Here is a 24,278-nt window from a genome sequence, read left to right as displayed (position 1 = left end):
TCAGGGTCTTTTCCAATGAGTTAGTTCTTCCCATCAGGTGTCCAAAGTATTGGAGTTTCATCTTCAGTTATCAGTCCTTCCAATGAATATTCAGGACTGATATCCTTTAAGATTGACTGGCTTGATCTCCTTGCAATCCAAGGGACTCTCAAGAGTCTTCTCCAACACCACAGTTCAAAAGCATCAATTCTTTGGCGCTCAGCTTTTTTTATGGTCCAATTCTCACATCCATACATGACTACTGGAAAAAAACCACAGCTTTGATTACACAGACTTTTGTTGGCAAAGTAATATCTCTGCTTTTTAATATGCTGTCTAGGTTGGTCATAGCTTTTCTTCCAAGGAGCAAGAGTCTTTTAATTTCATGGCTGCAGTCAACATCTGCAGTGATTTTGGAGCCCCCCAAAATAAAGCCTGTTACTGTTTCCATTGTTTCCCCATCTATTTACCATGAAGTGATGGGACCAGAGGTCATGATGTTAATTTTCTGAATGTTGAGTTTTAAGCTAACTTTTTCACTCTCCTCTTTCACTTTCATCAAGAGGCTTTTTAGTTCTTCTTCGCTTTCTGCCATAAGGGTGGTGTCATCTGCATATCTGAGGTTATTCTCCTGGCAATCTTGATTCCAGCTTGTGCTTCATCCAGCCCGTTTCTCATGATGTACTCTGCATATAAGTTAAACAAGCAGGGTGACAATATACAGTCTTGACAGACTCCTTTCACGATTTAAAACCAGTCTATTGTCCCATGTCCAGTTCTAACTGTTGTTTCTTGACCTGCATACAGATTTCTCAGGAGGCAGATCAGGTGGTCTGGTATTCCCATCTCTTTCAGAATTTTCCACAGTTTCTTGTGATCCACGCAGTCAAAGGCTTTGGCATAGTCAATGAAGGAAATGTAGATGTTTTTCTGGAACACTCTTGCTTTTTTGATGATCCAGCAGATGTCAGCAATTTGATCTCTGGTTCCTCTGCCTTTTCTAAATCCACCTTGAACATGTGGAAGTTCACGGTTCACGTACTGTTGAAGGCTGACTTGGAGAATTTTGAGCATTACTTTGCTAGCGTGTGAGATGAGTGCAATTGTGCAGTAGTTTGAGCATTCTTTGGCATTGCCTTTCTTTGGGATTGGAATGAAAACTGACCTTTTCCAGTCCTGTGGCCACTGCTGAGTTTTCCAAATTTGCTGGCATACTGAGTGCAGCACTTTCACAGCATCATCTTTTAGGATTTGAAATAGCTCAACTGGAATTCCATCACCTCCACTAGCTTTGTTCGTAGTGATGCTTCCTAAGGCCCACTTGACTTCACATTCCAGGATGTCTGGCTTTAGGTGAGTGATCACACAATCATAGTTATCTGGGTCATGAAGATCTTTTTTGTATAGTTCTTCTGTGTATTCTAGTCACCTCTTTTTAATATCTTCTGCTTCTGTTAGGTCCATACCATTTCTGACCTTTATTGTGCTCATCTTTGCATGAAATGTTCCCTTGGTATCTCTGATTTTCTTGAAGAGATCTCCAGTCTTTCCCATTCTGTTGTTTTCCTCTATTTCTTTACATTGATCTCTGAGGAAGGCTTTTTTATCTCTCCTTGCTATTCTTTGGAACTCTGCATTCAAATGGTGTATCTTTTCTCCTCTGCCTTTAGCTTCTCTTCTTTTCTCAGCTATTTGTAAGGCAGAGGAATAGGACGCGGAGACCACTTTCCCCCCACAAATTTATCAAAGAATTATTTGAATGCTGAGCAACTTCTACAAAACAACTTCTGAACAGTGTCGGAGGACACCAGGCACCCAGAAATGCAGCCCATTCTCTTTGAAAGAAGGTAGGACAAAATGTAAAAGAGAAAAAGAGAGACAAAAGAGTTAGGGATGGAGACCTGTCCTGGGGAGGGCATCATGAAGGAGGAGAAGTTTCCACGCAGTAGGAAACTCTCTCACAGGTGGGTCTGCGGGGAGTTCTGGAATCTCAGAAAGCAACATAACCAGGAGGAAAAAGACCCCACAGAATACACGCCTAACCGCAAGTGCAGAAAGGAGAACTTTCCTGCGAAAGGCTCTAACATAACAACCTAATAGGCACCTGGCCTGCTCACAGAACAAAAGAGAGGGAATACCAAAGGAGAGCTAGCAGGCTGCCTACCAGCCCCTCCCAGCCCAGAGGCAGAGAGGCAGGCTTGTAACAGCCAGAGCTGGAAGGCAAGGGGCTACGACAATCTCAGTCCCAGGGATGGCATCTTCCACCAAACTGTGAGCAGGCTCCTAGCTGCTAACCAGGTCTTCCTGAGATCCCGGATGGTTGACATTCGCCAGGAGGGTCGTAGCCTGAGATCAGCTGTCCAGAGGAGACATACGGCACACCTGAGACGGCACTCACGCGGCACACTCGGGGAAGCCGAGCGGCCGGGACTGGGGAGGTGATGAAGACTCACGGCCCTCCTGGGACCATGCTCGCCAAGCACCTGTCGCCTGAGCTGCTCAGACCTGGCAAGGGCGCAAAACGCACACCCAGCCCACAGAGGCCGAGCCAGAACTGTGTCTGAGTGTCTCCTGTGGAGGGACGGGTCAGCAGTGGCCGGCTGCAGGGGCTATGGGTACGGCAGACCTGGTGTGGCATAAGCCCTCCTGGAGGAGGTCACCATTAAGCCCACCACAGAGCCACCAGAACACACAGGACTGGGGAAGCAGACTCTTGGAAGGCACAAATAAAACCTTGTATGCACAAGGACCCAGGAGAAAGGAGCAATGACCCCACAGAAAACTGACCCCGACATGCCCATGAGCACCGAGGAATCTCCGGTGGAGGTGTGGGTCGGCAGTGGCCAGCTTCAGGGTCAGAGGCACTGAATGCAGCAGAGAGTGCATGGAACCTTTTGAAGGAGGTCGCCATAATTTTCATAGTTTGGCCTCAGGTCAAGCAACAGAGAGGGAACACAGTCCTTCCCATCAACAGAAAATTGGATTAAAGGTTTACTGAACACAGACCTGCCCACCAGAACAAGATCCAGTTTCCCCCTCAGTCAGTCTCTCCCATCAGGAAGCTTCCATAAGCCTCTTCTCCATCAGAGGGCAGACAGAATGAAAATCATAAGCACAGAAAACTAACCAATCTGATCACATGGACCACAGCCTTGTCTAGCTCAACGAAACTATGAGCCATGCCATGTAGGGCCACCCAAGATGGACAGGTCATGGCGGAGATTTCTGACAAAACATGGTCCACTGGAGAAGGAAATGGCAAACCACTTCAGCATTCTTGCCTTGAGAACACCATGAACAGTGAAAAGGCAAAAAGGTATGATACTTAAAGATGAACTAAACTCCCCAGGTTAGTAGGTGCCCAATATGCTACTGGAGAAGAGTGGAGAAATAACTCCAGAAAGAATGAAGAGATGGGGCCAAAGCAAAAATAACACCCAGTTGTGGATGTGACTGGTGATGGAAGTAAAGTCTGATGCTGTACAGAGCAATATTGCATAGGAAATGCAATGTTAGGTCCATGAATCAAGGCAAATTGGAAGTGGTCAAACAGGAGAAGGCAAGAGTGAACATAGACATTTTAGGCATCAGTGAACTGAAATGGACTGGAATGTGTGAATTTAACTCAGATGACCATTATATCTACTACTGTGGGCAGGAATCCCTTAGAAGAAATGGAGTAGCCATCATGGTCAACAAAAGAGTCCAAAATGCAGTGCTTGGATGCAATCTCAAAAACAACAGAATGATCTCTGTTCGTTTCCAAGGCAAACTATTCAATATCATGGTAATCCAAGTCTGTGCCCTGACCAGTAATGCTGAATAAGCTGAAGTTGAACAGTTCTTTGAAGACCTCCAAGACGTTCTAGAACTAACACCCAAAAAAAGATGTCCTCTTCATTATAGGGGACTGGAATGCGAAAGTAGGAAGTCAAGAGCTACCTGGCTGCTACCGCTAAGTCACTTCAGTCGTGTCCGACTCTGTGAGACTCCATGGACTGCAGCCTACCAGGCTCCCCCATCCCTGGGATTCTCCAGGCAAGAGTACTGGAGTGGGGTGCCACTGCCTTTTCCAAGAGCCACCTGGAGTAACAGGCAAATTTGGCCTTGGAGTACAGAATGAAGCAGGGCAAAGGCTAACAGAGTTTTGCCAAGAGAATGCACTGGTCATAGGAAACACCCTCTTTCAACAACACAAGAGAAGACACTACACATGGACATTAGCAAAATCAGATTGATTATATTCTTTGCAGCCAAAGATGGAGAAGCTCTGTACAGTCAGCAAAAACAAGACTGGGAGCTGACTGTGGCTCAAATCATGAACTCCTTATTGCCAAATTCCGACTTAAGAAAGTAGGGAAAACCACTAGACTATTCAGGTATGACCTAAATCAAATCCCTTACGATTATACAGTGGAAGCGACAAACAGATTCAAGGGATTAAATCTGATAGACAGCGTGCCTGAAGAACTATGGATGGAGGTTCATGACATTGTACAGGAGGCAGTGATCAAGACCATCACCAAGAAAAAGAACCTGGTTACCAAGCAGATATTTATTGTTTACATACCGGGTTTTATTTTCATGACCACAGGCTTTCGGTTTTTATCCCTCATTTGCCTGATATCCAGCAGATCGTGAGGATTGCCATTGTGCCGTGGCCAGCAATAGACAAATATCCGAGACCCGCTGCTCCCACAGTCCACCACGATGCCATAGTTCACGTTGGGGTTATTGGTGTCTGTAGCTTCAACATCAGTAACTCGTGCCAAGTACCTTGTTTAGAGAAACAAACATACTCTTACTGAGACAGAGACTATCCATAATGTGATACACAAACACCAAGTCAGTGATTTCTAAGCTATGTGGCCCTGCCACCAGAACATTTTTACAACTGTCAAACGATCAAAAAAATCAAAAGAAAACGAAAAAGGGATCATATTAAAAGTAACCTAAACCAGATACACACTCATTATTGTTTTAAATAAGTTCAAACGAGCTCTGAAAAGCAAAACTCTGTTTTCTAACTATCAACAGTAACTGAAAAATCAGCTTTAAATGATATCACAGGAGAAGTTTATGCTCAAATCCTCTTATGATGTGGATCTGGTGGTTAATAAACAGCTTCAAACAGTTTAGTTTTTCATGCCATGCTGTATTGGGTACAAAATCCGTTTCCTCCAGCCACATGCTCCTTAAATTCCAACCTAATCCCCAAAGTCTTGAAGTCACAGGATGAAGGTATGGCATACCATCTAGAAAACACATTTTTTTTCCTCCTACCTTTGAAACTTCTTGTCTTTGGAGAGCCGTCCATACTTATTTCGGATTATGACAACAGAAAAGTATAAAAGTGAGACAGCAGCAGCCAGAAGGCTGATGACGATAATTTGGCGTAAGTTGGTGTTCAGAATTCGGGGACACCCCACTGGAGAGATGCTGAAATGCCAGGAAGCAGGAAAAAGACAGGAGATGCCAATCCTGAAAGGCCGAAAGACAGGTTTAGCTAAAGCAGTTTGCTCCACAGAGGCCTCCCCTCACCTCCACTGATCCAAATACAAGACCTTCAGCAGGAGCTGCCCCTGGTTCCCGGAAGGCCTTCTGAAGACCAGCCTCTTGCACATTGCTATTGTGCTATGTAAAATAGCAAAAATTATAAAATCAGATGGATGAGAATTAAGCCCTGATGATTATGACTTTTCTGTGTTCCCTCCCTTTCTGGGGAGTATTAGGTAGCTTTTATTTTTACCCTGCCTCATTCCAAAAATAGAATTAGAGATCGTTTATAAAAATTAAGTTCAATAAAGTAAATAAATAAATGTATAATAAAGCCAGGCTTAAGAATGATGAATTTAGAGCACAAAAAAGCATGTAATAAGGAAAGCCTTGCAAAGGTGGTTGAGCATGCTAGCGGCCAAAACTGCCCGTTACAGTGGAAACATAAGCAGTCCAGGCGGAAGCAGATTCTCTAACACTGAATTCCAAGGCCAATCTCTCCCTGGTGACTGCATGAGAAGATGGGAAATAAAACAGTATCTTTAACAACATCCCTGCAACAGTCAATAAATACGTACTCTGTGTTTTTAGAAATATTCCTGAGACATTTCTCCAAATAAACTGTCTTCTCAGTTTACATCAGGAACAGGCTTTAAAATTCTTTTTTGCTGCCTCTGGGATAAATCCTATTGCTTTACAGTTAATCGACACTCTTCCCTTTAAAGAGTGTTTCATGGACTAACATGTCTCACAGAAGGGGAGGCAGCCTGCTAACCCAGCGGGATTTTCTATTTGCAGTTTCTGGTGACCATGTGGGTTCCTGGCCACTCCGTGGAGTTTACCACCCCTTCCCACATCTCTGAGGCTGATCAACTCCTCCCGGATCCCAGCATGCGAGCCCTTTATGATAACTTACACTAAGCCCTGTCGATCCACCTGGCATGACCACTTTCCTTCTGTGACAGGCACCCCACTGGGGCCCTGGAAGAACAAAGGTGTTCAGCAGCAGCGTAACGACTGAACACGTTTCACTTGAAGTTTACGTTCTCCTCCCCTTGGAGACCTGTCTCTGGGGCACTGAAATCTCGGGTTTCACAGCCCCACCACTCACCTCCCCATGCTGATGGGTCAGAGGTCAGGCAAGGCTCTGGGAATCAGTCCTCACACCATCACCGCAGTCCTCCTGGCGTTAGAGCCCTCCTATTCTAGGAAGCGGGAAAAATCACAAAGATAGCACACTCCAAGTAAATGTCGACGTTACTTATCAAAGGAGTGCTTAACTTATTATTCTGTTTTTTTAAATTATGAAAGTATCATAACACATTTACAGGAGACTTGGAAAACACAGAACAAAGTTACATACAGTTCCCCTATATATTACAATTATTAAAAAATAAATTGTAGATAAATGAAAAGTAGATAAATTAAGATTTTCAGTTGGAGTTTCAATATCAAACTCCCAAAAATTAATAGAATGAATATACAGAAAAGTAGAAGGGAAGAGGAGACCTGAAAAGCACCCTGGACCAATTCAACATAATTAAGATTCATATAGTTTTTGCATAACAGTAGGATACAAATTCTGTTCAAGCTCTCAAAAGGGTGTTTAAATCCAAGCATACATAAACTGGTTCATGATCCCAGCATTGGAGCTCTTAGCAGAGTTTATTCCAAGCAACACACTTCTAAGTTAATTTCATGCTGTCAGAGATACAGGCCTAAATCGATAGAGATAATAACAGTCTGGCACTAGTTAATGCTTTCTACCCAAAAGCGAGTCAGTGACCCCAAAATAGGTCACCAAACAGTCTAAACTACCTAATGGTGCTGTGTGTTAAGGGAGATGAGGGGTGAGAGCAGGAGGTGGGCAGAATGACTGACTGAATGGGAATCTGAACTGTCCATGCATCTGGTTAATCCAGTAGATCCCTCTTTCATGCACAAAGTCCCAGGTAAGGCAACTCGCTCCGAGTGAGTTCTGTCACCTTCACAGTGGCTGCCGCTCCTCCACCCGAGACTCACATCACAGACGGAACACGGGTCTAAGCAAGGGCTTCCTTCCGACTTGCTGGATCCAAATGGCAAGAAACAGCGGGTCTCTTTCTTGGTCTTGTGGCCCTGCTTCACTGCTAGGCTCTCAGGACAGCTGTCTCCCCTAGTCTGCTTCTTAGCTCTTGATCAGTTCCTTCTCAGGACTCTCCACGTCTCAGTGACTCTGCACATCCCGTCTGTTCTGTTCCCCCTAGGTTTTCTGTCTTGGCTCCAATCTCCCCTAACCCTATATCTGTTACTTGTCATCTTCACTTATTGCTTCAATGATCTGATAGCAGAGAACTAACTTTTTCCACCCCAAGCCTCTTCTCTAAGTCACAGATATGTATCTTCCAGCACCTACTGATAACCCCGTCTGAACATCATGTGGACCTGTGAGAAACACTTCTGAAACTGAACCCTTCCACTGTGGCCCCATCCTGCTCCTCCCATGCTCCTCCTTGCTATCTCAATCCCCTAAACACGCAAAGCAGGAAACTAGGGAGTGGGTCTGACCCCTCCCTTTCCTTCATCCTCCAGAGCCAATTTGTTACGAAGTCCTTCCATTTCTTTCTTTCTTTTGGAGGCAAGGAATACGACTTTATTTGGAAAGCCGGCTGACCAAGAAGATGGCAGACTAACGTCTCAAAGTCTTCGAGTCCTTCCATTTCTTTAACCTCAGTCCCTTTTCTTGTCACCTTTGCCTGAGGTCTCTATCTTCTCTCTTATTTTTACCTGGCCTATCCGGACAGCAGCCTAACTAGTCTGTCTCCCACCTGCTGTCTCAACCCAGCAGCTACCCGATCCCTTGCTAATAGCTTCAGGCAGATTCTTTATCCTAAACTGACAGCCAGGTCCAGGAGCCTGGCAATCCTCCAATGGCATCCCTCCCATGTAAATAAAGGCCAAAGGCTGTACCCTGACTCTGGGTCCAATGGGACCCCCACCCGCCGCCACTCTGACCCTCCCCCTTTCTCACTCCACCCCGGCCACACTGGCGTCCTCGCTGTCTTTCACCCACGCCAGGTGCTGTCTGGTCTCAGGGTCTCTGAATGTGCTGCTCCTTCTGCTTATAAATAATCCATAAGGTTTATTTTTTTCCCTTCAGACTTTTACTCGATGGCACCTTCTCAAGGAGGCCTGCCCTGGCCACCCAATCTATAACTGCAAGCTCTCCATCCAGCTCCCATCCCTGAGTTATTTTTTCTCCTCAGCGTTTATGTATTTACTAACTTCTTATACAGTGCCAGGCCCTGTTCAAATGCTTTACAAATACTCATCTATTCCTCCTATCAATCACCAAGGTAGGTACTATTTGCATAATATTTTATAGATGAAGCAGAGAGGCTAAGTAATGTGCCTGAGGTCACATTGCTAATAAAAGTGATTATAAACAAAAGAGCTGAGATTCAGGCATGTGAATCCATACGCCTATCCACACAGCCTTCTAACAAACTGGGTGTATGTGTGTTTGCATTTCTCTTGCCCACGTGTCTCCTCCTCCAGAATGCAAGCCCCACAAGGGGCCAGATTTAGGTCTGCTTGGCTGGTGGCTGCATTCCCAGCACGGAAACTCCTAGGAAAGACCCTGGCAAGAAGTCAAGCTGCAGAGTTCTGGGATTCAAAAAGGTTACGAACTTACACGTAATCTTCCCCAAACAAGCAGGAATTATGATAACCTCCCAACTGTTCTCTCTCACTCAGGAAAATGTCCTGTCTTTAGGATGGTAAAGGCGGTCCCACCTGATCTAGCCTTATGCTGTTCCATACAGCAGCCCCTGCCCTGTGTGGGTGAAGTAATTAAAATTAAAAACTCAATTTCTCCAGGCTCCAGATACAGAAAACAAACTAAGTAGTTACCAGTGGGGAGGTAAAAGGAGGGAGAGGCAAGAGAAGGGTAGGGAATTAAGAGGTACAAATTACTATGTACAAAACAGACAAGCTACAAGGATATATTGTCCAGCACAGGGGATACAGCCAATATTTTATAATTACTATAAATGGAGCATAATCTTTAAGAACTGTGAATCACTGTGTTGCACACCTGAAACTTACATATATTGTACGTCAACTCTATTTCAATTTAAGAATTATATACTGGGTAAATAACTGTTGTCAGTAACAATCTTTATGTGTATAGATGCTTTTTTAATGAAGTAAAATGTATTTAAAAGGGAGGGAAACAGTTCAGTCTGTTAGCTGCATGAGCCGCATGTCAAGTGCTGCAGAGCCACACAGAGCCTCTGCATTAGAAGGCCTGATCTGGCCCCGTCTATCCTTCTAGTCGTATCCCCTGACTGACAGACTAGCCAGACCCGTTCCCTGTGCTCCAGCCGTCCTAAACAGCCAAAGGTCACTGGAGCACTCCCATCCTTCTGCATCTGTAGAACGGCTCTCTGGCTCTGGTCCGTCTGTCGGTGCTCCCAGGTGCTCCTCATGCTGCTGGTCCAGCATGATCCCTCTCGGAGGACCTCCCTAGTCCTCATGTCCTCAGAGTACTGACTCTGTACAGCAGTCGGCTACAATGCTACGCCTATGCTTCACTTTCTCATTACACGGTAAGCTCCTCAATGGCAGGAACAGCCTCTTATCCCTCTGTCTCCCCAGCGACCAGTGCCTGTCAACAAGTGACGACAACTATTGCTTATCTCATGGGTCGCTGGGACCACGAGACACAAAGATGAATCAGATATGGACCCAGCCCTTGAAGAATTTACAATGAGGTAGAGGAAACAAAACATACACACAGAGATGTTCTAAAATAAAAAGGATTAATAATGCCTACCTGACCAAAGGGTAAAATCACTGTAATTATTAGTTTGGGTTTTGATATGGTGTCCATATTGTACCATGCACCCTAAACTTAGGACAAACGGTATTTGTGATTTAAGAGTTCACACAAAAAGGGGAAAAAATGCCAATATAAATATGTTTTATGTAATTTTATATCTACTTTTAGTATTTGAATAAGGTGAGATTACTACAGCATACCTTTTGTTAGAATACCAATGGCTCAAAGATTTAAATATCAAATAACCCACAAAAATGTAAGATGAAAATGTAGTATTTATCTAATTCCAGAATAGGTTAAGACTTTTGTTCAAGTGATAGCAATGTCTCAAACTATAAATAAAAGACATCTACTCATGAGTTTAAGACTTCTGAAAGTTAAAAATAAGCCCTTCTGAAACACACAAAGCTTGGGGAAATTACATGCGATGTACATGACACAAAGTAAATATCCCTTACATGTAAAAAAGTTCCTATAAACAAAAAAGAGAAACACTGAAACAGAAAAATGAGCAAGGGCAATTGGAGATGAACAGAGTAAGAAATCTGAATGGTTGACAGAATCTAACTTCACTGGTATTTCGAGAAATATAAATAAAAACAAGGTTTTATCACTATCAGTTGGCAAAGATTAAAGTCTGATGATACTGTGCTAACCAGTGGGAGGGGGAAAGGTTGTGAGCACCTCTGCAGAGAATTTAAACATGTACTCACCTTCTGGGGGTGTACAGGTGACACACGTGAAAATCTTAAACATGCTTACCCTCTGCTCTACCCATCACAGCAATTTGTCTTCAGGACATAATAAGATAAATTCACTAAAACACATATAAAGACGTTCATCATAGTATTATTTAGAATAGCAAAACAGTTACTGAGTGCCAAAAGTGCCTTCTGGGGGTGGGCTGCATTAAACACGGTCCCTGTATGCAATGGCCTACGCTGTGACTATTAAACACGCTCACACAGAGGGAAGGAGAAGAGAGAGGACATTTCAAAGGAGAAATGCGCTGTAAGGATGCACCACAGCAAATGCAGGAAATGTTATTTAACCTGGTGTTTGTCTTAGGACTTTTTTCCCCCAAATATGTGATAACCATGAGATAAAAAGATATCTTTGTAAATCACAAAATTTGTGTTTAAAGAGAGAAAATAGGACATCTTGTAAGTTGCTGAAATAATTACGGTTATTTAGGATGATATTTATTTAGTATTAGCCAGGAGGCAACAATATGGTAATGTGATCTTCAAATGTAAACTCTAGTTGTATTTGCAGCTAAGAATCTTGGCACCACAGTTTAGGAAGGCAAACTCAGCAATATTACATAAAACTGCCATGTTTTTCAAAGGCCTAAGCTGTGTGAGACCTATCACCAAAGAGATGCATTAACTCGCATGATTTCAGCTGATGGGGTCCCGCTCAGCTGAACATTTTTTAACAGAATGAGGTACACTAGGTCCTGAGTCAGTCTTTCTCAGTCAGTCTCTCTCTGACAGTCCTAAAGGAAACAGTGAAACCAACACCAGTCAACTGCAAGGTGAAATGGCTCCCACGGCGAAAAATGCAGGATGCAGTGATACAGTTATTAGCAAATACTGAAATCACAGGCAAACAAAAGTGCAGACAAATGAGACTCCAGAAGAGCTAGACCTCTGAGTAAGAGGCTGAGATGACACGAGAGTGCTGCAAAAAAGAATGATATGAGTAGCAAAGGATTACAAAAGGGCTTGGAAAAATCAGAAGATCATCAACAGGCAGAATTCTGTAAGGAATGACCGTGTGAGAGTGAGAGGCCGAAGTGAAGGATGCGGTGTGGCACTTAGTTGTGGGAAAAATACATCAAAACAACTTGATTTGTTAAGAAGAATGTATGGTAACAAGTGTTGGCAAGAATGTAGAAAAAGAGAAACTGTGAGCACTGTTGGCAGAATGTATGTTGGTGCAGCCACTAAGGAAAACTGTATGGAGGTTCCTCAAAAAATACTGGAACTACCACACGATCCAGCAATCCCATTTCTGGGTATCTTTCCAAAGAGAATAAAAACACTAATTTGAAGAGATATATGCACACCTATGTTCATAGCTGGATTATCAGCAATAGCCATGATATGGAAGCAGTCAAAGTGCCCAACAGATGGATAAAACACCTATGGTGTATGTACATACAGTGAAATATTACTTGGTCACAAAAAAGAATGAAATCTTGTCATTTGTGACAACATGGATGGACATGGAGGGCATTCAACTTACATGTGAAATCTAAAACACAAATGAACAAACATAACAAAATACAGAGACAAACAGAGAGCAAACTGGTGGTGGCCAGAGGGGTACGGAGTGAAAGGAGGAGAGAAATAAGTGAGGAAGATTAAGAGGTAAAAATTCCAGTTACGAAATAAATGAGTCACAGGGATGAAATTTACATATGCAATTCAGCCAATAATATTGTAACAAATTTGTCTGGTGACAGAGGGTAACCAGACTTATGTTTTTTATGCATTTTTTGTAATGTACAGGGTTATCGAACGTACATACACAGGACTCCCTATGCTGTGCATCTGGAACTAACACAGTGTTGTAGGGCCATTATACTCTAATTTTTTTTTTAAATAAGTTGGGGGGGGGAGATTGTACATAGCTGCATTTATGATCTACATTTTCTTCATATTTATTTTACATTTTTTATTTTATTTTTCAATACCAAGTCCTAACCAACCTCTTCCTTACCTCTCACCATTCACTTGCAAACTTCTGGTCCCCATTTTAAATGATCTCTTTTCTGGTCACACTTTACCCTGCATTACCTCTGTAGTTTCCTGGATCTGCAACTCTGACTTCCTTCACGTTTCAGTTCCACATCTGGGGCTTTCCAGATGTGGCTTATCGCAAACTCGTTTAGTCTAAGTTTGGGCTCACAAACCTTTGACACAAACTAATACCCCTTTCCAAATTCCCCAGGTCTAAGAGGAGTATCACCATGAATTGGGGTTACCCGGTTCTCAACTTTGATCCCCAACTATCCGTATGTTCTAAGTTGATGTCGGTCATCAGGTCCTGCCAATTCTTCCTCAAATAGTCCACACATCTAAAATGACCACAGCAGACACTACTAGCTCAAGACAGATCTCTACGTGGAATACCTTTTTTTGGAAACACTTCTTTGTAAAACACTACCTTCACAGTACGACCAGCTCAAGACTCTCCCAGAGCTTACGGGTCAACAACTTCCCTGTGTCGCATCCCTGAGACCTTTCATCATCAAAGTCTCATCTTTTTTAAAAAACAAACAAACAAACAAAACTTTTTTATATTGGAGTAGAGCTGATTAACAATGTTGTGTTAGTTTCAGGTGTAAAACAAAGTAATTAATTTATACATAGACATTATCTATTCTTTTTTCAAATTCTTTTCCCAATTAGGGTGGTATAGAATATTGAGCAGAGTTCCCTCATCTTATTTCACCAACCTGTTTTCTGCTTGCTCCAGATAACATCTCTCTACTCCAGTGATGCGGGTTGCTCCTCTCCCACATAAGCTATTCTCATTCTTGCCTTGGGCCTTAAAGTCACTTCCTACTAACTCATATGTCCTGCTCACAATATTACATTTTTCTCAAAGCTCAGGTCAATATTTTTCTTTGCCAAGATTGACTCGTAATACTTCTGTTCTCCCACACTCAATCTTCTTTGTATTTGTATGTAGTCTATTTTAAATAAACACGCTGAATAAAAATGTAAAAAATATAAATACCTAGATCAACTTTTGTTTCTTCTTTCCAGGCTATATACCCAAGGGTTGAGATCATGTAGTCCTATGAGGCTTGGAAGAATGTAAACCAAAGATTCAAAACACAAGTGATAAATCAATATTAAGGTGGACAATGAAATCAACAAACTACTTAGACAAATTAATGCTCCATTTAATAATTCTGCTAATGTGTCAAACAGAATGAACAGACCTGATACCAAGACATGATAACATTAAATGTAAGATAACACAAAGAATATGATTCTCTTCAGCCTCTCCAGGCCTAGAAATTATTTTCATTACACAAAACAGAACACACTAAAGACTTCAATATGACATTAAACTAGGGATTTGAGTCTCTCATTTAGAGTTCTTTAATAACCTAGTGTATCTTCTAGCATGGAAGTTCCTAAATTGTAAAGCATCTCTTTACTTTCCTACTAGTGACAAATGTTCTCTGAAAATGCTTCACACTGTTGTTACTCTAACTGGGGTCTGAGGAACCCTGCGGGTTCTGAGACAAACTCCAGAGAATAAGCTAACTGTCCCTTTTAAAGGTGTTCACGCATTACTCAAGTTTGAGAAACATAGGTCTTACCATCACTTTATCGCCCAATTAGCTCTATTTTCTCAATGAAGCTACTTAGATTTAGATTTTAGAGAAATCTAAAGCATGAATCGTGATAAAAGCAGAGCAAAGCAAAAACGATGCTGCCTTGTAAATGTCATGACCAGGTGGCAGGTAAGACCCGCAGGGTCCTCAGTGCAGCATCCTTCTCCCCAGCCGGGTACCATCCCCAGTGCGGGCCAACCCGCGCCCACTACGTGTCGGAGGGGAAATCAGCGCGGTCACTGGAGCGGGCGCAACAGCACGCTTGCCAGCTTTCTCCCGCCAGGGGCTGGCGGGGAAGCACCTGCAGCCCAGGGTCACGGGCGCTGACGGCGGGCGCCCGGAGGCGGCCGAGCGGTGCGGAGCCACTGGCGCGGGGAAGGCCCCCGGGGCAGAGCGGCAGGTCCGCGGCCTCGCCGCCCCGTCGGGCCGCGCTCCAACCGTCCCCACTTCGGCCGCCCACCCTCCCCCTCATCCGCGCCAGAAAGGCCGCCTCACCTGCTCGGCTACTTCCGACTCGACGGCCGGGGCTCCCAGGAGTGGGGACTCGCGGGTGGAGCGCATCACGGCCACCGCGGCGAGGCGGTGCCGGCAACGCCGACACGACTTCCCTGGGGCGGGATAGCTCCCCAAGAGCTCCGCTCCTTTCCGGTAGCGGGCCCGCCACTCCTCCGCCACCCGAGTCACGTCACCGGGAGCGCGCACGCCGAGGGGCGGGGCTTGCGCCTGGGGGCGGGGCCTGTACGCGGTGACGGGCCTGTACGCGGTGACTGGCGTCCGCGGAACCACGCGGAGTGTGCTGCGAGCACAGAATGTCAAGAGTGAAAGTGGCAACACGAAAAATAACACATACGGTGGCTTGGATACCGCAGATCGCAGCCCTTCGGTTTTCAGCAAGTATCAGTGTGCTGATGACACATTCATCTTTCCTTTGCGCTCTTTATTATTATGGACAACAGCACTTGAAAACTTAACTGGGCACTTCTGCTCATCTGTTGACATTTTATTTTACAATTTTGCCAGTAACTATCTTTGTTTTACAGGCGGAGAAACGAAGCACAAACTCATTCAGTGACTCTCTTAATTAAGGTCCACGTAATTAGTAAGAACCAAGATTTCACTGTTGCCAGGCGTTTCATATACCAGAGCATATTCTAGGTTAAACAGAGCGCCCTCGACACGCGTAATGGTTTTGAAAAGAAATAGTGAAGTGAACAACACTAGTTCCTGACATTGACCCCAAGACCTGGTACTTAGGTCAAGGACACACTATTTAGCTTTCTAGCTTGAGCCCCAACCCCCTCCACCTCCCCCCCTCCAAAAAAAACCCAATGCCTTGAAGTCACAGAGCTGGGGACAACCTTGAGAACTGCGGCTTAAAAAAAAGAAAAAAAAAAGTGGTTTCCCTGCTGCCCAGAGATAGGAAGCGACCAGGCAGTCTAGCCACTTTAATTTGTTATTATTGTTATTGTTCAGTCACTCAGTCGCATCCGACTTTTTGTGACCCCATAAACTGCAGCACTCCAGGCTTCCCTATTTTTCGCGATCTCCTGAACTTGCTCAAACTCAAGTCCATTGAGTCGGTGTTGTCATCCAATCATCTCATCCTCTGTCAGCCCCTTCTCCTGCCTTCAATCTTTCCCAGCATCAGGGCCTTTTCTAATGAGTCAGCTCTTTGCATCAGGTGGCCAAAGTATTGGAGCTTCAGCCACTTTAATATATTTTTTTAAAATGAGAGTTCTAGAAATGTCTACTCATTGTGTCAAGTAAAAGAAGCTTAGACAAAGCTAGTAGCTATATATTTTAAGCAGAATCCTTGGTCCAGCACCTGCTTTGGTTAAATCTTGTGGTAACGTTTCATTCCTGGATTCGGATACTGTTCATGGAAGAAGGCTAGCAGTGACCAAGGAGGCTCGTGCTTTAGAAGTAATACTATCTTTTAATTGTTACTCCATACTAGAATCATAAAGCCACAGAATGTTCCAACAAAGGGGCCATAGTTACAGTCTAGACGAAACCTCCTCCTTTTTCTGTTGAGGAACCTGGAACCCTGAGGGCTTGGATGTCCTGCCCAAAGGCCCTGAGACAGAGGGGGAAACAAGACCAGTTGTTCTGACTCCTCCTTCAGTGCCCTTTTATGGCCATTGGTTGTTATTTTAAAAAATGACCAGTTTGGACAGATTACACATTAGAAACCTCTGTGACTTCTACCCAAGATTTGTTTTAAGAAGCTGAGGTAGTTGGTCACGAAGATGCTGTGATTTTAGGGCCAGGCCCCCTCGAAATTATGTGCCTTTCAAAGTCCTTACAGTTTGAGATACTGGTTCTTATTACAATAGTCTCTCTCTTAAGAAGGCCTCTACTAAAAGCCAGAATAGTATTATCACATCGTCAATACTTATTGATGGGGCTTCCCTGGTGGTTCAGGGGTTGGACTTCCAATGCAGGGACTCGGGTTTGATCCCTGGTCAGGGAACTAAGATCCCATGTGCCGGGGGACAACCAAAACCTCATGCTGCAATTAGAGAGAAGCCCATGTGCCCCAGCAAAGATTCTACAGGCTGCAATTAAAGCCCGACACAGCCAAATAAGTAAATAAAATAAAATAAAAAAATTAAAACTAGTTCTTGATAATTCATAAACAACAATAATCTGATAAGAGCTAGGAAGGAAAAGTGTAAAGGATGAAACATAGAACATGGTTCACTGGTTTCCTAGGACTATCATAACAAGTTACCCCACCTGGGTGGCTTAACATGATAGAAATGTATTCTTTCACAGTTTTGGAGGCTCACAGTCTGAAGTCAAGGTGTTGGCAGGACCATGCTCTCTGTGAAGAGAATAGGAGATGATCCGTCCTTGTGCTTTCTTAGCTTCTGGTTATTGCTCACAGTCTTCGGCATTTGTAGAAGCATCACTCCCATCTCTGTCTTTGTTGTCACATGAAGTTCTCCTGTGTGTCTCTCCAAACTCCCCTCTTCTTAAAAGGACAGCAGTCATATTGGGTTTAGCCCCTTTGTCCCCTCCCCCACTCCAACCAATCCAATATAGTCTCTTCATTTGTTTTCTTCTTAAGTCTTAATTGGATTTATTACCACATTGCTTCTGGTTTACCTTTTGGCTTTTTGGCCACAAAGCAGTGTGGGATCTTAGCTCCCTGACCAGGAATGGAACCCATACCCCCTGCATTGGAAGGCAAAGTCTTGACCCCTGGACCCCCAGGGAAGTCCCTAAATCTCTTCTCAACATGATTATATCTGCAAAGATCCTATTTCCAAATAAGGTCATGTTCATAAGTTCCAGGTTGACATGAACTTTTGGGGGACACTATTCAACCCAGTACACGAGAGGACCAGCCCTGTTTTGGTCATCTGGGACAGTTTCTTTGAGGAAATGATGTTTGAGGTCACACCTTCAAGATGAGTAGGAATTAATGATAAGAGGGATGAAGTCTGGGCCTATATGAAGTAGTAGGGCTTCAGGCAGTGGATACAGCAAAGAAGCTCTGCAGAAGGGAGAAACACAATTGTCAGGTGAGCCATGGACTTATTCTCGCTTATTAACAGGAGAAACAAAAAAGTAAGTTAATAGGAGCCAACTCTTACTGAGTACTTTATGCCTGCCACAGTTCTCAGGGCATTAGAAAACATTTCAGAGACTTCCCTGGTAGTCCAGTGGTTAAGAATCCACGTTGCAATGCAGAGGGCTTGGGTTCCATCCTTGATAGGGGAACTAAGATCTCACATGCTGTGAGGCACAGCCAAAAAAAGATTTAAGGAAAAAAAAAAATGAGTGACTTAAAAAAAACTTCAAATAGAATGAAAATGAAAATACAATACATCAAAATTCATGTAATGCAGCTAAAGCAGTACTCACTGAGATATTTATAGTTTTAAACTCTTATTTTAGTAAAGGGAAAAAGTTTGAAATCAATTATCTAAGTTTCATCTTAAGAATTTAGGATAAGAAAAGAAAATTAAAACCACAGCAAGTAGAAGTTTTTAAAAATAGGTTAAACAAAATTAGCAAAGCCACAAGTTGGTTCTTTGGAAATATTAATAAACTCCTAGTGAGACTGATTGGGAAAAAAAGAAAGAAAACCCAAATAATCAAAATGGAGAATAGAAGAACTTCCTTACAGAATCTACAAAAAAATTTTTTAATAATAAGAAAACATTATGAACAACTTCATGCTGTTAATTTCAATAATTTAGATGGGATGGGAAAACTTAGAAAAACACAGTTTCTCAAAATTGATGTGAGAAAAAATCAGCTGAATAGCCCTGTATCTTTTTTGGTTCCTGGATGGTTTCACTAGTAAATTTTATCAACTATTTTAGAAAGAAATCATACCAATCTTATATAAACTTTTTCAAAAAATTTAAAGAAGGGAATACTTCTGAATTCACAATATAAGTTCAGAGTAATCCTCACTCCAAGAGATTAAAAAAGAACAAAAATTTGAGGAACATCAACATCCTTTATTCTAACAAAATATTGGCAGTTCAAGCCCAGCAATATTTTTAAAAAGTAAGATAGCTTAACCAAATGAGATTTTTTTCCCCCAGAAATGCAAGGCTGGTTCAACATTTTAAATTGATCCCTGTTATTGACTACATAAACTCAGTAAGAGAAATAATTCATATGAGTCATATGATCCCAATCAATGTAGAATAAAACCTTTGACAGAGTTTCACACTCATTCATATGTTAAACAAAAAAACTTTAATCAACTCTGAAGGGAATGATTTTCCTCAATTTGATACTCTATCTACAAAAGGACCACAGGTAACATGGTCACAAATTCAAAGTACCTCTTCACATGTTTGTATTTTGTATTTTGAAAGGATGAAGTGAAAGTATGAAAAGCGATGTGATGTCTGGATTGCAGAAGCCATCTAGCAACCATGAGGCAACACTGATGCAGCTAAGAAGCCAAAACTACACATGAGGAACCAGATAGAGAGAGTTGCCTAGGTCCATCACAGCATCATTAAATCACTAAACTAATACCAGCCGCTGGATGTACCTCTGACTTCTTGTTATGAGAGGATAATAAAGTCTTTTTGTTTACATTACTTCTGGCTAGATACTTCATTACTTGCCATTAGGTCTTTAAAAATATTTGTTGACTGGTTGATTAAAAACTGGAAGGTACCACAAGAAATCATATTTCCTAGCCATCTTTAGTCAGATTAGGTTCCATGTGCATTCTATAGATCAGACAGCTAAGATCTTAGAGGCAACATGACATATTCAAGTTCCTAAAACTGGAAAGGAAACAGGATGATTAAATATGAAGAGTCCTAAACTGGGAGGTAGAAACCTGGACCCCAGTCCCTGCTATCCTACTAAATGAACACATAAGCTTAGAAAAATTTAGTTTACTTCCTTGGTCTTCACCATCCATATGTAACTAAACAAAGTAAGTGGAGAGGCAGCTAGGTTGACCTCTAAGGTCTGAAATCCATGGTTTCAAAGAGGCAGAAGAGAAGGCCAGAAACAAAGTCTTCCCTTCCTCTTTCCCCTTTCTCCATCCTCTACCTCCTCTTCCTCCTTCTTATGAAATCTAACATAAGATAGAAGAACTCTTTCCTTTTTAAATTGAACTCCAGAGATTTCCCTGGCAGCCCAGTGGCTAAGACTCTGGGCTGCCAATGCAGGGAGCAGAATTCGATCCCTGGTCTAAGAACTAAGATCCCGCATGTTGGCCAAAAAAATAAAAATTAAAACAAATTGAAATCCAGATTTTTTTAAAAAACTGTGCATGTGGGAATCTTGATGAATGGATTCAGTTCAGTTCAGTCACTCAGTCAGTGAAAGCTGAGGCAGGAGGCAGATGGGCCCCTCCAGGGTAAAGCAGTTAGAGAATCGTTCTCTATTGATTGAAACTCTAAGAATAGCAGGGCAATTAAGGGAGGCAACTGGGCCCTTCTCAGACAACATATTTCTCCTTCCGGAAGTCAGGAGACCTCCCCTACCACACATGTGCAGAAAGGCTCCTTGGAGGCCAAAGGGAAGTCATGTCAAGGGATGTTCTACTCAGATGCCTTTTCAGTAAAATTCAACTTGGCTAAGAGACTCATGAGCACACATGGGAAGACCCTGAGATATACCAAATATGGACTGTGAACCAGGCAATTGTAATAACTGGCCAAAGGAAACCTAGAAGAAACACCCCATAAAAGTAATTCAAACCACCATGAGGCTACCGTTCAGGGCCTCTCCCTCTGAGTCCGCCAATGTGTCTATCCACACATACTGTACTTTGTTCTCTCCTAGTAAATACTATACTTGCTTCACCACTTTCTGTCTTTGTGGAAATCCTTTTCTGCAAAACCAAAGGTTTAGGGCCCTTGTCACTGACCACTGGTCTAGTGGCTAGGATCTAATGCTTTCACTGCCGCGACCCAGCCGCAATCTCTGGCTGGGAATCCAAGCCTCGCTCCAAGCCATTGCAGGCTGAGGCCACTGGAGATCAAAAACCGTCAATATTTAGAACCCAAACAGGATTCCCTTTTAGTTATCTTTCTGAAAAAAACTCCAACATGGCCATAGCTTGGCATTTTATTGGCTTTGCTCTCCAAATGTTTTAACCCATCATTCCAGGGAGCCTGGGCTTCCCCAGTGGCTCAGCAGTAAAGAATCTGCCTGCAATGCAGGAGACACAGCTTTGGTCCCTGGGTGGGGAAGATCCCCTGGAGGAGGGCATGAAAACCCACTCCAGTATTCTTGCCTGGAGAATCCCATGGACAGAGCAGCCTGGCAGCCTACAGGCCATACAGTCACGAAGAGTTGAATAAAACTGAAGCGACTAAGGAAGCATGCATGCCAGGGAGCCTAAATTGGCAAACTGGCCCTCTTAGTAGTCTGTGGTTGTTGGGAGGAAGTTAATTGTGAGACACTGGATATCATAGAAACAAAAGAATCAAATGACCCTTGAAAACAATGAGTTCTATTGTTACCAAAAGGTGGGGTCTGGTTGCTCAGCGCTCAAAAGCCAGTGAACATGCCATGTTGGTAGAAAGAAAAGTTTGCTTTATTTCAGATGCTGGCAACTGCGGGGGAGGTCAGACATCTGTCCAAAGGCCAACTCCCCGCCCCAGCACACACACACCAACAAACAGGGGATAAGAAATTTTATAGACAGAGAGAGGGGTCTACATGCAGAAACGGCACAGTCAGCTCTGACAGTCATCTGGAAGTTGGTCATGTGCTGGTCTGACAAGTGTCATCTTGGTTGTTTTAGGTACAGTTTATCTTCAGTTCCAGGGTTGCTTTGTTTCCATTTCCTTGAGGCCAGTTCTCAGAATTGTGGCTGCTCATGTCATGGCTACAGTCTGGTCATCATGCAGTTAGCTTCTTCCACCAGTGGGGGTTCAGTATCTATAAGATGGCTCATAGGATATGACTCAGAATATTATCTATGGCCCTTGAAAAGGAACTAAAGGTCCTTGACTATGCTTAATGCGTATACTATTACTATTTGGTCTCCTTTGACTGCTTTCCTTTGTTACTGCATTTATCCTTTCTCTGATTAAATTTATTCTTTGAGTAAAGTTTTCCGCAGACAAAGGCAGGCAGAGGACATGGGGGCAAGTACTGCAGTGGCTTGCTGTTTCACTATTGCCCTCCCCCGGTCCTATTTGCCTTTCAATGCCCTCATGCATAGACTTGTTTGTGAGCAACTTGGCTAATAACCCTATATATTTATATAGCATTTGTCTTCAAGAAGATCATAGAGCTTTACAGACATGATCTCATTTATGAGCCCAGCATTCCTGAGGCAGGGAATGGGCCAGGAGAAGGCTTATTTTATAGTGCTTTGTTATGGAGAGAAAGCACTTGAGATTCAGAAAGAGAAAGGGATTTGGTCAAAGTGGCATCAAAATTCAGGGTCTCTTTCAACCTTTTCTCATCGTAGCTTATGGATCTTTAAACAAACACACACACAAAGTATAGAACAAATGTGATTGTTTTGCTGCCTACAATCCATCCTTCTCTTTTTTGGTAACAGTACCTCGAATTTCCGAAGGAGAATGCCTATCTCTTGGGGCTTTCCAGGTGGTGCTAGTGGTAAAGAACCCGCCTGCCAAGGCAGGAGATATATAAGAGATGTGGGTTCGATCCCTAGCTTGGGAAGATCCCCTGGAGGAGGGCATGGCAACACATTCTAGTATTCTTGCCCAGAAAATCTCATGGACAGAAGAACCTGGTGGGTCACAAAGGATCAGACACGACTGAAGACACTCACATGCAGGCCTATCTCTCTTTCAGTCCAATTGGGCCAGGACCTTGGCCTTGTTAAGCAGAATAATTTCATCCCCTGGCCATTATGACTGGCACATGAATCAAGCTGTCCTGATTAGATATAAGCTATATTCTTTTTAAAAAAATTATTTATTTGGCTGTGCCAGGTCTTAGTTGCAGCATGCGGAATCTTCCATCTTCATTGCAGCATGTGGGATCTTTAGCTGTGGATGCAAACGCTAGTTGTGACATGTGGGATCCAGTTGCCCGGCCAGGGTTCTAACCCAGGTCCCCTGCATTGGGAGTGCAGAGTCTTAGCCACTAGACCGCCAGAAGTCCCAAAGCTACATTCTTCAATATCAGATTCATCTGCAAAAAAGATGGTATTTTGATTTTTGTGCAGATTTTGTTTCATTTCTCAAACCATTCAAACTTAGGCAGGAAGCAGCAGGTTATTTATTGAATTCCTTGCATCTCAACGTTTCTGTGTTCCTTCCTCACGCCAGCTACCATATCATTCTTCTTCTCAGCATCCTTTGTTAGTTCCTCTTCCCTTCTAGGTCAGAGTTGAAATTGCTAGCAAATCAACTCTGGGAATCAGTAAGCTGGTTAGATTTTTATCGACAGATTGACCTCATACCCATCTCCTTAGCATGACACCCCAAGGCCATAATTAAATAAATCCCTTCCAGTTTTTTAAACCTCTTGTCCTAACACTTCTTCATATATTTCCTGTGTTCTAACATGTTTATCTACTTGCCTTCTCCTAGACTGTTTCTTATTTTCATGTCTCTGTGTCTTTACACACATTTCCGATGGCTGGTCTACGTCCCTCTTTCTTGACTGCCTGGAAAAAAACCTTCCTACTCATCCTTCAATTTGCACCTTGCAGTTGAGTGTGGTCATTTGGTTGCTAACCTCCCCTGGTAAGAAAGTCTCTCTCCTTTATGGCTCAGCACCATCGTTCGGTGTAACCAATGCTGGTCTTTGCTACCGTCTTATTCCTCCGTGTATTTCTGCGCCTTTTGTTCAGTTGTGGTTGGCTCTTTGCAACCCCATGGACTGTAACCTGCCAGGCTCCTCTGTCTATGGGATTTTCCAGGCAAGAGTACTGGCGTGAGCTGCCATTTCCTTCTCCAGGGAATCTTCCTCACCCAGGATCGAACCTGCCTCTTGTGTGTCTCCTGCACTGCAGATGAATTCCTTACCTGCTAAGCCTTCGGGGAAGTCCTCTGTGTAATCCTAGCCTGGAACAAACATGAATTCAATGAAAAAAACACAAGCTATCTGCCCATACCTATTCCTCCTATCCCAGCAGAACTGAAAATGTTGTAACTACCTTGCCTTCCACAGAAAGAAATATTGGGGGTTGGC

The 24,278-nt window shown here is 43.2% G+C and overlaps 1 protein-coding gene across 5 annotated transcripts in view; it reads right to left on the bottom strand.

Annotated features, from left to right (window-relative positions):
• ENTPD4 (ectonucleoside triphosphate diphosphohydrolase 4) overlaps positions 1-24,278 on the bottom strand; it is a 116,948-nt gene that overhangs the window by 20,909 nt on the left and 71,761 nt on the right. For 2 of the 5 annotated variants that reach the window (XM_043870554.1, XM_043870559.1), the window contains exons 1-4: positions 15,153-15,348; positions 6,587-6,680; positions 5,263-5,460; positions 4,550-4,755 (exon numbers count right to left, since the gene is read on the bottom strand). In XM_043870554.1, coding sequence (XP_043726489.1) covers positions 4,550-4,755; positions 5,263-5,460; positions 6,587-6,594 — 412 coding nt within the window. In that variant the 5' untranslated portion in view covers positions 6,595-6,680; positions 15,153-15,348. Of the gene's footprint in view, positions 1-4,549; positions 4,756-5,262; positions 5,461-6,586; positions 6,681-14,047; positions 14,117-15,152; positions 15,349-24,278 lie in introns of those variants that run through there. The other 3 variants (XM_043870556.1, XM_043870557.1, XM_043870558.1) reach the window with 3 other exon arrangements.

This window comes from Cervus elaphus, chromosome 16, assembly GCF_910594005.1.
Source record: "Cervus elaphus chromosome 16, mCerEla1.1, whole genome shotgun sequence".
In the NCBI taxonomy this organism is placed as follows: domain Eukaryota; kingdom Metazoa; phylum Chordata; class Mammalia; order Artiodactyla; family Cervidae; genus Cervus; species Cervus elaphus.
The sequence above is the reverse complement of the archived record's forward strand: the minus strand, read 5'-3'. Positions and strand labels throughout refer to the sequence as shown.